General features: G+C 39.8%; 1 protein-coding gene and 1 pseudogene across 4 annotated transcripts in view; one reads left to right on the top strand and one right to left on the bottom strand.

Annotated features, from left to right (window-relative positions):
* The window catches only part of MIPOL1 (mirror-image polydactyly 1), a 193,236-nt gene that overhangs the window by 83,836 nt on the left and 90,517 nt on the right, over positions 1–18,883 (top strand). For 3 of the 4 annotated variants that reach the window (XM_077925813.1, XM_077925823.1, XM_077925829.1), the window contains exon 9: positions 13,174–13,281. The exons of the other annotated variant lie outside the window; for it this stretch is intronic. In XM_077925813.1, coding sequence (XP_077781939.1) covers positions 13,174–13,281 — 108 coding nt within the window. The remainder of the gene's footprint in view (positions 1–13,173; positions 13,282–18,883) is intronic. 4 annotated transcript variants of the gene reach the window in all.
* On the bottom strand, positions 4,316–4,836 carry LOC114592280 (large ribosomal subunit protein uL15 pseudogene; annotated as a pseudogene).

Genomic DNA, 18,883 nt, shown 5'->3' with positions numbered 1-18,883 from the left:
GGAGAAGGGGACGACAGAGGACGAGATGGCTGGATAGTGTTCTCGAAGCTAACAGCATGAGTTTGACCAAACTGCGGGAGGCAGTGGAAGACAGGAGTGCCGGGCCTGATCTGGTCCATGGGGTCACGAAGAGTCGGATACGACTTAAACGACTAAACAACAACAAGTACCGAAATAAAAATATTAATTAGAAGTCAATATGGACACAAATAAAGCAGGATGGACTAATCATGTTCAGGGTGTGACTTCTTGGCTCAAACAGAACTACCCCTGGTTTGGGTGGATGTGTGTGTTGTGTGTGTCTGTGTACGTTCTACCCTAGGATCTCAACTGAAGTAATTCAGATTATATTCTATAAAGTTATTCCATCATCCTGTAGCCTTAAAACTTTCTTTGCAAACTATGTGCATCAAATGACCAGTCATACTTATTCTGAAGATGAAAGAATATTGGCAATGATGATCTAGAATCCCATAAGGTTTTCTTTTCCTTATACTGCTAGATTTTAAAGGTAAAAAGAAATGTGTATGCATGAATAAGCAGTTGGCACATTTTAATGAATCTTCCATTTTGTGCCACATCTTTGCCCTGGAATGTCTATTATTTGTATTGTAAAATCACCTGTTGTGCTTGTTTAAACAACGGTGTTGTGTAGAATTTACAAAATCCATGTCTGCCTGGTAGCTGAGGGCACAATTAAATCTACCTTTAATTACAAAGATTAATTAATTTTTAACGTGGAAGATTCATCTTCTTTCTAATACTTAAGGGCCGCTCCCCTTTTGAACATGACTCTAGGTAATGTCCCTAAATTTGCATGAGAGCTTGTTAGATTAATTGCTGTTTGACTCTTCTATCATAGTGCTAAGCTCTGAGTTCATACAGATCAGACTCCCTAACCACTTTTTGGAATGAATTTAAATATTTAACGTTAGGACCCCGAGAGGAAACATAAAATGGTTAAGTATTACTGGTAACTTGCTTCAGTAACATATCTTGTTTTTAAAAAGCTTAATATGTTTAGCAATAATTTGCATGTAATGTTATAGCTCAAAGCTATTATTGTTGTTTCTAAAAAAGAAAATCTGTTTTTTTTTCCTTTTTCAGGCTTCCCTAACCTGATGCCCACCATATATTTTGGACTACAATTCCCATCATCCCTGACTAGGCAGTGCAGGCTTGGGCTGACTGGGTTTGTAGTCCAATATACTGGGAGGACACCAGGTTGGGGAATGCTGCTGTTTTCTGATTCAGCTCCTTGTGCATGCAGGTGCTCCAATGCCCATTCATAGTTCCTGTGCAGCTGATCGTCCCATTTACTTAAGTGGAAGTACTTCTGCTCATACAGAACAACCTGCGATTTGAATCAATGAAAAATCCATCAAGCAGTGAAGACTGCATAATAATGAATCACCATTGAAAGTTGTGTATGCTTCCTCAATGCACACACAAATCACTTCTTGTATGTGAAAAGATTCAGTAAAGACTCGACTGGACTCCTCCAGTTGACTCACTGGTTAATTGAGGGATGAAAAAAAACATTTTTGGAGAATCCCCCTTTTTTCTTTCCTCATTTAAAATAGGTGGAGAAAGCACACTCGCAAGGACAGTTCCCCATGAACATTTCCTCATTGTGCTTGTTCATGGATCATGCAGCTGAATGACTCTTTGTTTTATATCTTCCAGTTTTGCTTTTTTTGTTGCATTCTGTACAGAGTGACATCATAAGAGGAAATGTGTTGAAAGCCATTTAATAATGAGGAAGTGATACCTGGAGCTGAGGGGGCTTTTCCCTCCACATTTCTGATTTCCTCAAGTCCAAATAACTAAAAGGATATTAATTTTTTTATGTTCTTTATTACATGTGTGTGTGTGTGTTTATGCAGTGCTTTTTTCTAAAAAAATGTTTTGGGGTACTCTCATTTTGACTCAAGAAAATCACCATTTTATAGTTCAAATTGGGAAAAATAAATACAGTAAATGGATGGAAGTACAAAGATTCACCAAATGTTTAGGGGTATACGCACCCCCAGGGAAAAAAGCACTGGTGTTATGTATTACTTACAAATTTATACTTTTCAAAATGCAACCATATTGTCAACTCATTTGAACATGAGATGAAAACTACAGTGGTACCTCGGGTTACATATGCTTCAGGTTACATACGCTTCAGGTTACAGACTCCACTAACCCAGAAATAGTGCTTCAGGTTAAGAACTTTGCTTCAGGATGAGAACAGAAATCGTGCTCCGGTGGCGCGGCAGCAGTGGGAGGCCCCATTAGCTAAAGTGGACCTCCAGAACGAATTAAGTACTTAACCTGAGGTGCCACTGTACCTATAACAGTTAATTGTCTCCACTTTTTCTTTAGAATCCTCATCTGTGTAAGTTTTTGGTTAAAAATAAATAAATTTGCTGCCATTAAACTGGCAGGTGTAATTGAACAGGAGTAAAGCACTCAAGCTAGCATCTGAGCAGCTATGAGAGGATTATTTTTCCTTTTCCTTTGAATGGGAGCCCTCTATCTCATGTCACACCCTACTTTAAAACTCTCTTTGCTTCCAGACTAGGTTTCCCATGTGCCTTAGGAGTGAGGAGGCTGCTCTGTTGAGCAATGTAAATTCAAAGCTCCCATAGGTGGGCAGAACCTTGTGGTCCTACGGTTATTCGGAGTCAGTCTTTGTGCTGAGGCAGCATAACAAATTAGATTGTACTCCCGTTCACATATACATGGGAGTAAACTTTGTTGAAATCATTGGGCTTTATCCAGTAGGTGCTCTTGTGAAAGCAAAATGAGTTTTGGCTGAGCAGGGATGTCTGCTAATTGTAGGAGGTCAGCCAGTTTTAGATGAATCCACCACCCCACCACCACCTCCAGTACCCCCTGAAATTCTGTTTTGAAAGTTCTTCCAATCCTAGGCTCTAGTGACAGGCTGGTTATAGTGACTTCAGGGAGTAGCAGGAATCCTTTGAAGACATTTCTGCTGGATTCTGCTCAGAGGACCTTACCTCTTTCTCAGTAAACATGCTTAGCTCTGGATCTTCTAGACACTGGCAGTGATTGAGATATATTTGTATCTCTGTGGTGTATAAAGATAGACCCTGGATTCAGGGTCTTAAAATAGGCCACTAGAAAGATTACACATTCCGAGCCTAGCACCATTTTCTTGTAAAGTATTTAATTTATATTATTTATATTATTTCAGCTTTTCCATTAAATTTTCAGTTTCTTGCAGCCCATCTACCATAAAGGCCTTTTGTTAGAATTTAAAGAATATGCATTATACAACAAGACCAGCAGGAAGAGATACTTAAGCAGTTTACAACTCAACTGAGAGTTCAATATGTAAAAAAGGCAAACAAATATGAAGTCACCTGCAAACTCCTGATCTGGAAAAGTAATAACTGAACGAAAAGATTAATAAATGATTTGGTAGTGACTATGGCACAGTGATCCACAATATTTGTTTCTTGAACTAATGTGTCAGTATTTTGCAAAGGACGAGAAACATTCCTGTCCTTTTGTGTTATAACTGCCAACTTAACATTTAGGCAATATTCTTGTTTGCATATGGCTTTCAAGAAAATCCATTGAAGCTTATTTGAAAATCAGCTCATTAGAATGACAGTTTGTTTACAGAATTTTGTTTTCCTGTCTGTCAACTTAAATTGGTGGCATTCAACCAAGCAAGAGTTACAGTTATGCAAAAATACTGCCTCTCTTCGCTGCTCCTTCTGCAATAACTGAAGTTTCTTTTATTTCACTGCTGAGGAATCATTGGACAAAAAAATGTTTGCTCTAAGTTACAGAAAAGCAGTATACTTTTTCCATGCTCAGAACCAATTGAGCTATGTAACATGTGCCACTCTGTCCCCTTATCCTAGATGTTTGGGTTGGGACTTTAGAAAGGGTGTGTTACACGCGCTCTTATGACACTCTATTTATTATTTATTCGACATTCCCAAAACTGAACGTTTACCCTGAAAATAGGCTCATATGAGTTGCCAGTGGATATATTATCATAGCAATAATATTTAGTTTTTTTTAATAATGTGCAGACCTCTTCCCATCCACACTAGAATTAATTTGGTTTCTACATTTGGCAAAAAATAATCCTGGTCCTAAATTGGATCTGGTGTTGTTTGATTGCTGTGCTGAGAATACCGCCTCTGCTGACTCCCAGTGCTTTTCACACCTTCTTAGCTTGTTTTTCTTTATATAGAACATGGATCCCACCCTGCTCATCATCATCATCATCATTATTATTATTATTATTATTATTATTATTATTATTATTAATTTTTAAGCTTATGAATACACAGCTGAAATTGTGTTTATTGAAGCCTGGATACATAGAAAAATCCTTTATGCCGCTAACACGCAGGCACCACCAACTTCTTTGATTTTCTCTTCCGCCTTTCTGCTGAAGAATTTTGCTTTCATGATTACAGGCTGTTTGGGCAGTTTCCCCTTGCCCAGGACTTTGTAGTAACCCGAGCGTACGACATCAATAACTGGAGCTAATCCCGCCTGATTTTTGGCATCGTTGAGTCTTGTCTGCTCACTAACAAGTGTCCAGAGTTTATCGAGATTCACTGTAGGACAGAAGTGCTGGTTTTTCTTCAAGTAGTAATGTCTCATACCAGCTTTTCCAAAATAACCAGGATGATATTTATCAAAATTAATTCTGTGGTGGTGCAAACCCCCAGCATTACCACGGTCTCCAGGGTGCTTCCTGTGTTTGCCGATACGGCCATGGCCATGCCTAACATGACCCCTCAGTTTCCTGGTCTTCCTCAGTCTGGAAGGCATCTTGCTGGGCCAGAGTCAAAGGGAAAGAGGCCCTGCTCCTAATTATGTGGTTCTGAGGTAGTCAGCCTGGTGACTCCCATTTGTTGCTCTACAACTCCTAATCATCTCATACCAGTTCATGTCCATGCGGTGTGAGGTTGACAGGGATTGGGGAAGTTGAACAACCAGCTGTAGTCCAGAAAAACCTGGTGGTCACCACATTCCAAGGGCACCACCCTGAGTTGGCGCATGACTTCCTAAGTGTTCAACAGACACACACACCCCACTGCCTTCCCCTCACTTGCAAGTTCTGCTGGCTTCTGACTCAAGATACAGGATCTGGCCACATCATGCCCAATTGGGGGCACTCACTTTTCCTAGCAATCTTTATTGTTCGGGGATTCTCTGGGGACTGCGTTGACATTGCGGTGAAGATCAAATATGAACAATGCAGCACCCTCAGAGGGAGGGTGTTAAAACTCGTGCTGTTGCGATTGTTGTAAATTAATATATAAATAAATAATAGTAATAATGACACTATTGCCATTTTTTATTTCCAAATGCCTGAGACATGCACAAAATAATTCGTTGTACAAATTCCACTATATCTACTGTCGTTGGAACCTTGGCCTTTGTCAAGCGAGATCCTTTACCAGCCGACAACTTGTACTCATCTAGTTTTTTGCGGGAAATGAACGCACCATCTTTGTGTGCTGCACTAATAGGAATTGCTGGGAACGTTCATAGTTCTGGCATGTACAAATCAGCACTCTGAACCTTTTTAAGCCCATTGTACTGCAGTGGGTGCCTATTGTTTGAACAACTGGACAAAGGTGCATTATCTCAGGTTTGTAAAGTGTGCTTGAGCATACTAATCTACTACCTTGAGTACTATTTATCATCTTACATGCTTTGTTTATAAATAATTTATTGGAATAAGAGGCATGAAATTAGAAAATTGAATGAATAATCGAGCCTCTGTGTAAAACAGAAGCCTCTTATTTATATATAAGGCACATTTAAAAATAAATAAATAAATAAATCCTGCAGACTGAGTAAATTAAAATTTTTAAGTCAAGTGTGGAATCGCACACAAATGTCTGATCCAGATTAAAAAGCAATTAGAATTTTATTCTGCTGAAAGAAGTTTCCTGGAAATAGGAGAGAAGGCTGAGAAAAATCGAGGGCAGGGGGAGAAACAAGTTTAAAATAAAAATAAAAATGAATAAATGAAAATATGCGCAAATGTGTTATCTACTCCAACCAAGTAGTTTTCGTCGCTCCAAAATTCCAGGGTGGCAATTCATACTCTCGTGGTTTTCCAGAAATAGCACAGAATTATCTGTCTTTTGAAAGTGCCATAACTATTGATTCAGCGTAAGGAAGTGAAATATACTGACTTCAGTATATTTAGGTATATATGTGAACTTGGGTATGTAAAAAGGTAAAGGGACCCCTGACCATTAGGTCCAGTCGTGACCGACTCTGGGGTTGCGGTGCTCATCTCACTTTATTGGCCGAGGGACCCGGGGTACAGCTTCCAGGTCATGTGGCCAGCATGACTAAGCTGCTTCTGGCAAACCAGAGCAGCGCACGGAAACGCCGTTTCCCTTCCTGCCGGAGTGGTCCCTATTTATCTACTTGCACTTTGACGTGCTTTTGAACTGCTAGGTTGGCAGGGGCAGGGACCAGACAACGGGAGCTCACCCCGTCGTGGGGATTTGAACCGCCGACCTTCTGATCGGCAAGTCCTAGGCTCTGTGGTTTAACCCACAGTAGGAAATCTGGTGCACAGGTACAAAACTGTGTCTGCTTTGTTCCTGCCCTGCTCCTGTGGCCTCCACAAACCAGAAAGCTGGCCATGGTTTGGTTTAGTGTTATGTGTGAAATTGGGCTTGTGGTTTGTCTCTCTCAAACAAACCATGAGCACTACGTCAAAAACAAAACTTGATTTATAGCTAATGGTTTGTTTGGAGCAAGATAAATCATGAGCCCAGGTTTGCACAGAAGGCTAAGCCAAACCACAATTTAGCTCCTGGTGGTGCGGCAGGGGCAAGGCAGAAGCAAATTGGCCACAATATTCTTGCCATGTCCTAGCATGCTTGCTCATTCATACTAAGCCATAGTTCAACCAGACCACTGTCAACTCCAATGTTATGGCCTGGATTTGCTCATGGAATGGGTCTTTCCTATCTGTTCTCCCCATAATTGATGCTCCTGAAGGTTGGGAGATCCATCTGAATGGAATTGGGGGTGGGGGCTGCAAAAAGAGGACAGAAATCAGCAGAAATTGGGATGAGCAAGTGGTGTGAACCGAAGAGCGTTTTGAGTCATGCAGGGCACAATCGGTTCTTAGCCAATACACTTTTCAACAGTTTGATTTCACTGGGTGCAAAATTACATCCTCATCTTATACTTTAGAACTGGTAGGTCAGGCATAGGCAAACTCGGCCCTCCAGATGTTTTGGGACTACAACTCCCATCACCCCTAGCTAACAGGACCAGTGGTCAGGGATGATGGGAATTGTGGTCCCAAAACGTCTGGAGGGCCGAGTTTGCCTGTGCCTGTGCCAGGTGAAGCAACGGAGCTGATACAAAAAGTCTGCTGAATAGGAATGGCTTATTCTGTGAGCATGATGCTCATTTCCCTCAGACATTTGCCTGAGAGTCACTGGGTGTTGATTGGTTATGAGGGAATGTTGTGTACATGCCTGCTGAAACCAGTCCACAGAACTTTGTAGGACAACTGGTAATAAATTAATCCAATAACTTACAAAAGCAGGACACCTATGTAAAACCTGAAATGGTGGTCCTTGTTTTTCTCCCATCAGAAAGGACTCCCATGTGTCTTAGACTGGACTAGTTCCTTCTAAGGTCTCTGAATACTGGTGACATGTTTGAAGGCGCATCCCATTGGTTCATGCTGACTAGCTCTCCAGGAATCGTTCCAGCCCTACCTGGGATTGAACCTTGAAATTGCAGCATGCAAGCCACATGCTCTGCCACTGCCCTTCCTCAACAGATCTGCCAACTGCCATCACAAAATAAAATTTTCAAAAAAAATTGGACAAGTCAGAGGAGATATGATTGATAGATGTATGTTGTGAACTGCCTTGAGAGGTGAAGGGCAGTACAGTGGTACCTCGGGTTAAGTACTTAATTCATTCCGGAGCTCCGTACTTAACCTGAAACTGTTCTTAACCTGAAGCACCACTTTAGCTAATGGGGCCTCCTGCTGCTGCCGCGCCGCCGGAGCACAATTTCTGTTCTCATCCTGAAGCAAAGTTCTTAACCTGAAGCACTATTTCTGGGTTAGCGGTGTGTGTAACCTGAAGCGTATATAACCCGAGGTACCACTGTATACAAATTTCGCAAATACCGGTAATGATAATAGCATGCATTGTTTGTTTCAGTTTGGTTCCTAATGTACTCATTGTTCCATGGTAACTTTATTTAGTAGCATTTTGCCTAAAAGTAGTAGTAGTAGTAATGATGATGATGATGATGATGATGATGATGATGATGATGATAATAATAATAATAATAATAATAATAATAATAATAATTTATTGTTTGTACCCCGCCCATCTGGCTGGGTTTCCAGCCAGATGCCCTAATAAGATCATAAGCTCCAGTAACCTTCATGCAAATCAAATTAAATTGAGTGGGATTTGTGCTCCTCAAGAGTTGCATCTGAAATCACACACCCACCCACCCCAACATGGTTTAACAGAATTTTGCATTCCACATTTCTTCTTCCTGTTATGCATAAACTGATATTTATTAGGAGCAAGACAAATATACCAAGTTATCTTTGAGTTCATGACAGCTTCAAGCTCAGACTGGATTACAGCAGAGAGACAAGTAGTGTTTAATCAAACCTTTTATGGCTTCTGATTGGCAAGATGTTAGAGCCGCGTTGCATTTCCCCCCAAGTTGAAATGTTAAATGTTTCTTTTCCTAATCAAATAATTTTTTCCCCTAAAAATGCAGATGTTCCTGGGGTCTGACCTCTACCAAAGCTCTTTTTCTTTCTTTCTTTCTTTCTTTTTTCCACTCTTCTGAAATCCAGGAGGTTATAAACGGCTGGGCATTGTAAAAATAATCAGTTAAACACTCTTGTTGACCGCTTGCCAGAAGTGTAGAGGAAAGACTTCACAGTTTTTAAAAACGAAAAAATAATAATAATTCAGAATTATGGCATAATTAAATAAATCTATCTAGACCATCATTTAGTGGAAGAAGAAACTAATTCTTTTAAATGGAAAAGAAAAGGATAAAATCAATTTAGATAAATACAAGTGTTTCCAAACATCTGCTGCTCAAAGTACATAACTCACATTGACACCAAAGGTTGGTTTGTGTTTTGACTGGAAGAGTTTGATATTATTTTTGTCTGCAAAGGAAGGAGTTGTGTAGCATCCAAGTGGTGAGATATTTGCCTCTCAAGCAATCATGATGAATTTGGGACAAGGGGGAGACTGTGTGTTTTTTGGTTTTTTAAAAAAATCACAGTGAAAACTGCTTGCTTTCCTTGAGGAATCTTTGGATCGGAAACTGTCCTCATGTGCAGATCTTTCAAAAGAAAATAAAGAGAAGAACAGAATAATAAAACAGTTTTGAAATCTGTTAAACCACCTTTGTCTGGAACATGGAGTTTTATTCCAACATGTCAAGCGAGTTTCAGTTTTGATTTTTGACTTTTTTAAAAAAGGAGGATGTACACTATTAAAATAAGTTAAAAAATAAGCTAGGATCAAAAGATCATCGATAAAAACAAGCTTTGAAATCGGCTGTTCGGTGCACTGAATAAATGCTTCCTGTTTAGTAATCTCACTATCAGTAAACATAACTTGTCTCCTTCACCTTTGGCCTCAAACTGTGCAGGTTTAGTCTTGAGTCCCACTGGATTTGATGGGACCTTGGGCCAAATAGAGGGTCAATCCAGGCTCCCCTCCATTCAAGCCACTGGAAGAATGCTGCCAATAGATGGAGGCAGTCAATGGCCTGGGAATCCTATAGACACAATAGGAAGCGTCATAGGAAACTGCCTCAGACTCTTACTCTATCTTCCTCCTTATTGTCTACACTGACTGGCGATGTGTCTCCAGGGTTTCAGCCTCCAGAAATTCCCAGACCTACCTGGAGATGACGGGTTGAATTCGAGGCATTCTGCAAGCAAAGTAGATGCTCTTCCACTTCTTTCCCCTGCCCAACCCCAGAATACTCCCCAAGTAGAGAATGGGGAAGGAAGGAAGCAACGTGGAACTGAATTGGGCCAGAGTGTAGGGATGACTGCAGACTCAATCTTTTAAATATTTTACAATTCTGAAATTCTTTCACGGCCTAAGACCCTCGTACCTACCAGACCACCTCCCGGTATACTCCGTGGAGGACCTTAAGGTCTGTAAATAGCAACACCCTAGAGGTCCTGGGCCCTAAGGAAGTCAGATTAGCCTCAACCAGGGCCAGGGCCTTTTCAACACTGGCCCCGGCCTGGTGGAATGCTCTGTCCCATGAGACCAGGACCCTGCGGGAGTTGTTCCACCTAGCCTTTGGCTTGGAATCAGTTTGATTCCCTCCCTCTCTTTCTTTTTCCTTTCTCCTCCTATGAAGAGATTGTACCCTAATGTTTTAATGTTGTATCTTAATCTTTTAAATTTTAATCAACTTTTTTTTTTTTTTTTTGGTTGTTAGCTGCCCTGAGCCTGGTCTTGGCTGGGGAGGGTGGGGTATAAATAAAAATTTATTATTATTATTATTATACCGGCCTTTAAGTGCATAAGAACATTGCATTTGCCCATGAACATTTTCAGACTAAAAGTGCTCTGAAATATATGTGTGATGGAACTCCTATTTGGGGACTTCCCTGGCTTTTTTTCTGGCCCCCATAGGACCAGTCTGGATAGTTGGCCTTGGTGAAGACTTGACGTTTTCATTCCCAAAAAGTTTTGATTTGAGTTTGTCTGAAATGAGGCTGTATTTTAATGTTGTATTTTAATCTTGTTTTTAAGTTGTGTTTTAATCAATTGTTTTTATACCTGGTGTTAGCCACCCTGATCCCGGTCTTGGCTGGGGAGGGCGGGGTATAAATAAAAATTATTATTATTATTATTATTATTATTATTATTATTATTATTATTATTATTATTATTATTACTACTACTACTACTACTACATATACAGTACTTTATGTATTCTGCTCCCAGCCTGAGTACAAAGACAAGAGCTATCCAACACCATCATTCACACAAGGGTTTCCGCTTGTGCAGTGGAACTTCCTCTCCTTTTTGTCCCCCACAACTCCATCCCCAAATCTGCTCCATGGGATTGGGGAAAACTCCATAAAAATTGGGAGGGGAGAAGACAGAGGGAAAGTGAACCAGATGACTAAATCGGATGCAACCTGTTATTTTCTGCATCTATCAACTACTTTCTCTTTCAAATATTATGGCCTAGTGAAATCCTGGTGCTGAGATATAAAAGCGTAGCTTATTTTCTCCAAAGGCTAGTTGTTCTCTGGATTGTGTGAGGGAGAAAGTGAGATTCACCTTCCAAATCCCACTTCTGGGATTAGGCAAGGTTTTCTTCTTTCTAATCTAAATAAATAAACAGCACCAGAACTCCACCAGAATGCATGTTAGATGTTTATAATATGCTTCTGTCACAATAAGGAAAGCTGCTTGGTGATGTTGATACCAGGTTCAAGCTAACATTAAAGGACTTTTGTTTTCCAGTTATGCCTAGCCTATCAACCTGAATCTCCTAGATATTTGCATAGACAAGTTTTCTTACTCTAGTTGCATCAATCCAGTTAACATCTTGAGGAGCATTAAACTAATATTAAATGAAAGCTATAATTGTTCCAGTTCAGTTCACTCTTAAGCATATTTAAATTTCATTGATTTTAGTAGGACCTAAGCATTTGCTACTGTAGATTGGACTCTAGCCAGTCTGCACATCTGGATGTTGCTTATGAGAATAAATAGTTCAATATGGAAAATGTCTTATTTTCCACAAAAATCTGTTCTTTCTTATTGGCATTCTGTACCTGTTCTCTTCAGGAATTGCTTAGATTGCAATTTTATTAATATTGTAACCTTGTTATTCATTGGAGAAAGACATTTGTGCTTATTCAGAGATTAATATATGTATGTAAAATCTCTCTGCAATAACATACCCCATGGGTGGTATCCAATTGTAGTATTTTGTTTCTGCGAATGAGTCTTACCTTTCCTCTCTCCTGTGAGGGCTATACAAAGAAAAGGAAGTTTTGTTATGCCCATTGGTACATTGTTGGGATTTGCCCCATGCATCTGATAGCAATATTGCACTCCAAAATGAATTCTCCCAAAGTTTTGGGCACATTTCAGGAAATGTGTCTTTCAGTTGACAAGTTTCACACTGCTGAGTGTGCAAATGTTATCAGGACATACTTTTCCTAACATTTTCTGGTATACAGTTGATTTAGAGGTTTTTATGTTACAGGTCTCCATGCGTTCAGAGGTTCCCTTTTGTGTTTTGTGATTGTTCTCCAGCCTCCCTTATACACCTTATGGTTCTTTGGTCTTGAATTTTTCTGTATTTATTTTGCCCTCCGAACCACATTTTACCCTTAAGCCAGGATAACTAGGAATTGCACCTCATGACCTTCTGGAAAGTTGGTTAGATGCCCATCCAATATATTGGCCTATATCTTTGTTGTTTAATTCTTTGAAGCATGCTCCCTGTCAGACAAATAATTAACAATTCTGCTGCTTAGTACTAAACTCTATTAATGCAAACACATGATGTTTATAGCTGTATCTTTAACTGGCATGAGATAGGGTATGCAGTGTATAATCTGTTTTGTTTCACATTGTTTTTAATAAGCAATGCATAACATTGTGGCTGTAACTTCCAATTCAACATTTTACATGCAACTTTACTTTCCCGTATATAAAATCATCTAAGTCAGAATGTAGACAAGTCTCTCTCTCTCTCTCTCTCTCTCTCTCTCTCTCTCTCTCTGTGTGTGTGTAGCTATTTAATACCAAAATTGCTTCTCATTCTGACTTAGAATATTATTTTTTCTCAATAATTTATATGCCGTCTTTCAGATATGTTGTGTTAGTCATGGGAATTTGCATTTTTGTCTGTGAGTAATTATACCGTGAGAGAATGAATAAACCAAGATCTGTGTTATCTCATATCCTAGATCGCAACATGTTTAAATGTGAAGTTTAAATCAATTCTATAATAATAATATAATATAATATAATATAATATAATATAATATAATATAATAATATATGTTTTATTTGCATGAATTCATTTGGCTTGCTGGAGGAGAAAAGATCTGTCCCAGCTCCTTCACTTAATGGGATTCTTCCCTCGTTGCAGTGCAAACTGCTGGAGCAGGAGCTTCATCATATGAAAGAGCAGAACCAGACTTCTGCAAACAACACGAGACATCTGACTGCTGAAAACAATCAAGAACGTGCTCTGAAGGTAAATCTCCATTCCTTCTTGCAGGCAAATTAAGGTTGTAAGCCCTGGGTGCCAGCTTTCTGTGCTGCATATATCAGTTGTGTACATTTCGGCAGAAGTGAGCTTCGCTGTTTGCCAACAACCCCTTCTTTAAACACAGATACAGCACCCTTCTGTTATGGTATTATTTAGTGGTGTGTGTGCGCCTATGAGCACAACAAAATAAAAACAACATATTCTCCAAATTGACAGGCTGTGTTATGGTAACTAACGTTCAATTCACACCGGTTCGCTTCTGGCAGTATTCTAGCTCTATAGTGTTTGGGGGGAAATTGTCGCTGTTTGCCCAGCGGTAACTGTACAAAATGAATATTTCTAAAGAATGTCTGTTTGATATGCTTCAGGTAGTGTGTGCTGTATTAATAAGATTGTTGACCTATCCTAGTAGTGACCACATAGTTGATACTGATGTTTGCAAAAGGGTAGCTTGTGAGTCCTCTTCCCAGTTTCGGCGGGGGAAGTCTTGTCAGAAAGGATAAAAGGGAGAAAGAGATAAAAAGGAGGAGGAGGAAGAGAGAAGGAAAGAAGAGAAGGATAAAAGGCAGCAAAGTGGGAAGATTTGAGGGAAATGATACTTTAGCTTTAGAAAGGGCATCTTATGTTGACACTGCCTTTCCTTGCTAGACCCTCTTTGGAACCAAAAGGGGAAAACAGATTAAAATTATGTTTTTAAAAGAGCCATGTTGTCCTTGCTCCAAGCCAATGCATGCAGACAGAGGCTCTTACTTCAGGCAAGTGATGGTAAAGGCTCACAGCAGGCAGGAGTCATGATTCAGGAGCAGGGCAAGAAGTTCAGAATTGGACAGAAGCCTGGAAGATGTCCCAACGAGTTTTCCTGCCAAGACAAGGTGTGGTGAGCTCACAATCAAGGCTCTCTCACCTTGTAGGAATATTAGGGTTGCAAGCATACACTTGGTTGGAGTGGGTGGGTCTGATCCCATCTGTGAAGGTGGGGCCTGGTTCTGAGCAGCAAGGCTTCATACTCCAAACGCCAGTTCAGTTGCTGCCACCTTCTGTTCAGCCTCCTCCACCCCCATCAGAGCCTGTCCTCAAGCCTGATCCTAGCATCACTGCAGGGCTCATGAGACATATATTTCTACATCATCCCAACATGTATAATGAAAAGAAAGAGAGATCTTTGTCTGGTGCCTACAGTTGTTTTATTACTTTAAACTTGTTTTCATTTCCCACTTTTCTTCTTATTAAGTTGGCTTGAGGATCAACATTTCTGTTGTCTATATTGATTAGTTCTGAAATGTGAAAACATTTGTCCCTATTAGGGATGGAGAAGAAAACTGAACCCCATTTGATTTAAAAGCGAACCTGCCCAATTCACACTTTCCAAAGCAATATGTAAACCGAAACACAGCCTCTGAAATTAGCACATCTCCAAATTTTCTGGTGCAGTTCACCGGCCAAACAGTGTGTTCAGAAATGCATATACTTGGGTAACGTGTGCATTAAATGCATATATTAGCAAAAATAATGCACACAAAAACACACGTGCAAAAATGTGCTATAGTAATCGCTTTGCAAAATTGTGTATATGAGCCAAAATTGTATACAATGTATATATTAGGAGGAATTAACAATAAAATGCTGGTAGATTTTCATGAGGACTTGAAAAAAAGGTGCTCCAATTTAAGACTGGAAAAATGAGAACCTGAGAGAAAACCGATTTGCCCATTCCTAGGCTCTATCAGCAAGCGGACTTGTGACAACTCATAAAGCTAAGTATAGTCATAATTCATTGAATTTTCACAAAGCAGTAGATATAAAAACCAATCCTTGTTTGTGTGTCATGGGAAGGCTCAAAAAGCACTTAGATGAGGGGGGAAATTAGGCTAACGTGAGATCAAAAGTTATTCATCCCCGGATGTCCAAGGTGCTTTTTACTTAGTTATTGTTTAATTATCTGAACCAAGCCCAGCATTTATCATTCCAGTCACACAGGGCTAAACTATCGAACTCCCATTCAGAACTGAATATTTGTGCCTGCGACACTAAAGTGTTGTCACGTTTGATACTTTGAAGTTACTGTGCCAAAGTAGTTGTTATTACCCACCCTATGCATTTTCACACCGTAAATGTTTTCATGTATTCCTGCAAGGCAGTTGAGTCATTCAGAGAGGTGCACAAACATAATCTGAATACAAGAATACACAGTTTTCCTCTTTGGCAAAATTGTCCTGCTTACAATACATAATATTTGTCTCCACAAATATTCTTTTCAGTAAAGCTAAAACATTGTAGCTGGCTTTTAAAAAGTGGACTCGTGTTGAAGACATTTTTACAGCTATCTATTTCTAAATTAATCCCATTTATGAATCACTTTCTATGAAATGTTTCAAGGTGATTCAGCAATGAAAACATCAACAGTAGAAACATATGTAACATGGAGCAGGTTCATATATAAAAACCATTTCAAATGTGCAAATACAGATTGGGATAAAATATGGTCTTAAAAGGCTTATTGAGAAAAGGAAGGTCTTTTGTAGGTGCTGAAATCATAATAGAAATGGCACCTGTCTGGTACATAAGAAGATAGTGTTCCAAAGGGTAGGGGCCACCACACTACCTTTTATATAATTATCCTAATTGTTTCCTTTGAGATTCATCTACTTCATCCATGTTTCCAGCAACAGCAGGTATGTGCAGTAAATATTGTAGGTTTGTCGTAGATAGTATAACACAGACTGATTAGGATGACGTCTTACAATTCTTAATGTGATTGATATTATGTGTGGCATAGAAACCCAGAGGTTTCAGCAACATCAATTGTTGCAATCTCTGAATCTGACAAATGTACCTTGCAGATCATGGAAAATCAGAAATCTCACTTTGCACAATATCATGACTACTGTGTAGAGGTGTCTGAAAATGGCGACATGCCTCATGTGACCCCACTTCCAGAGATTCTATACTGCCTGAAAGCCAACAGTAGAAGAATTAGACAGGGCTAATCTTTCACAGGGCTAACTAGCCAAGCGGAATTGCCTCTTGCCTATTTCCCTGCTTCCCAAAAAGAAAAACTCACACGCTTTTTAGAAGTGGCATGCCACTTTGTGCGGTGAGATTTTGATTCGGATGATATTTACATATGTGGCTCTCTTTACACAAATAGTACTATTGACTCATTTGTATGAGTAATTTTAATTGTGTGCCTAAGTGTCCGTTTCACTGGAGATGAAAGCACATATTAGCAAGAGTATTCTTTCGCTTGTTACCAAAGACAAAAGGATTGAGAGCACAGCAGCCTTTTTCTTTGTGGTTAAAAGAAGGAGACATTTGGTCAAGGAAAAAATATTTCCAGAAGCAAAATAGATTACATTTAAGTGGTGAGTTAATCCCAGTGTACATTGAGGCCTGAAGGGAGGGGGTATAATATAAACGTTTAATAATACGTAGCATGTTTAGTTCATATATGCACAATAATACTCTTGTCCGGGAAAACATTTCAAATGAATAGGAGCAGCAGGTTTGGGGTTTTTTTTCCTAGTCCTGCCCCAGGTTTGTTTGTTTTTGAAACACGAATCAAACATTTTAGATGCCTGGGATTCTTCAACACTATGCAGAATGTTCAGATTTTAAAATTAAAAATGAAGGTGGGGTAGGGACAAGAAGATCGTTCCATGCTCTTTAATTTTGCTTTTACTACTGCATCTCTGTAAGTAACCGATTTTGTAGCCAAAAGAGAGATGTCACACTACCAGAAATGTTAAGTTGTTGTCAAGCAATATGCTTTATTTTATGGGGGGGGGGGCGGAATCATATGAAAAAGCTTTTCCTCTGGGGGACATGCTGTTAATCTAAACCTGGGATGTAAGTCAAATACATATCTAAATTGACATGGGTGAAGTGTTAAATATCCTCTTTCCTTTAAAGTGGGATTGTTTCATAGAATCACAACAGACCCTCTAGTGACTCTCAAGACAGATCTGTGTTTCAGCACAATCATGTGTCTACTCAGAGGCATGTCCCGTTGAGTTTAAAGCAGCTTCCGTCTACCTAGTTAAGCATTTACAGTGGTATCTTGGGTTACAGACGCTTCAGGTTACAGACTCCGCTAACCAAGAAATAGAGCCTCGGGTTAAGAACTTTGCTTCAGGATGAGAACAGAAATCGGGCGGTGGCGGCACAGTGGAAGTGGGAAACCCCATTAGCTAAAGTGGTGCTTCAGGTTAAGAACAGTTTCAGGTTAAGAACGGGCCTCCAGAACGAATTAAGTTCTTATCCTGAGGCACCACTGTATAGGATTGCAGTACAAACATGAGTTTGACCAAGCTGCGGGAAGCAGTGGAAGACTGGAGTGCCTGGCGTGCTCTGGTCCATGGGGTCACGAAGAGTCGGACACAACTAAACAACGACAGGATTGCAGTATTTGAAAGATTACAGCCTTAATAGTGTATGGTTTTTAGCTGCAGTATAACTGGGACTTTAAGGGGGGGGGGCTTTAAAAAGGTATCAAGGGTGAACTGTACTTCTTAGGGCGAGTGTCAAAATAACCCTCCATTAGATTGTCCCATTCACCATTAGTGCATAACGATACATTGTTGTTTGTGCTCTAGTGAAATCTTATAAACGCTGGTTACGTAAACCCTTCACCCCAAAAGCAAGCCTTAGGAAGCTCTAAATAGCAAAGGTCTTTCTCTGACCCATGCATGACCTCCTTATCTGAAAATGCCATTCCACCTTCGGTCTGTAATAGACACTGAGGAGACATAGGTGGGGCAAAGCATATATAAATATTTCTAAGCCTCGTCTGTTTTCTAAAAAATAGTACCAGGGCCCTTTTACCTGATATAGCCTCTTTCTTTTGTGTAGCTTGAAATTTGTAGATGTCATGAGCGAGTTCCCCACAAGAGATGAGACAAAAGCAGGGGAAGCCTTAATGCATTCTCAAGGCTGCCAACTAGCCTTGGCTCAAAAGATAATGCATGTTTGCACTTTTCAACTTTTCTTTCATTCTTAATCTGAAGGATCTTCTTGACTGCAGTCCTGTGACCAATGAGGACATCAGAATGGATAGTTTCTCAAATAATGTATCTGTATAAATAGTTTTGCAAACTATTTTACCAAACTCCCTACCATAATAGTATCCAAGCCGGGAATTCTAAAACAGGAATAACACCTGCAAATGCAGGGAGATCCGTAAATGTACTTTAATTTTATTTTTTGCAACTTTTTAATAGTTTTAACATTTAAGCGTTGGTTCAGAATTTAGGGTCGTCCCCCCCACACTGGAAAAAGGAAACAATAAGGAAATTGATAAGTGTACGTATGGTGGTGTGATTAGGCATGTGAGCCAGAAGTGAGAGCAAATACTAAATGAAGAAATCTATTGCTTTTAAAATCCACACTAGATAAATTATTGGCAGGGCTCCGATGTTTCTAGCTGTACAGTAGGTGAAAATTCAGCAAGAATAACTTCCAAGTCATGAAAGCCCGCAAGAAGCAGGATGTTACTGTTGCGTATTCGGGGGTACTTGGTTAGACCTACTGGTCAGTTTGTCCTGTCTAATACTTGAAAGTTTCATCCATGAGATTGGTCTACCTCTGATTC

The sequence above is a fragment of the Podarcis muralis genome, chromosome 1, assembly GCF_964188315.1.
Source record: "Podarcis muralis chromosome 1, rPodMur119.hap1.1, whole genome shotgun sequence".
Taxonomy (NCBI): domain Eukaryota; kingdom Metazoa; phylum Chordata; class Lepidosauria; order Squamata; family Lacertidae; genus Podarcis; species Podarcis muralis.
The sequence above is the reverse complement of the archived record's forward strand: the minus strand, read 5'-3'. Positions and strand labels throughout refer to the sequence as shown.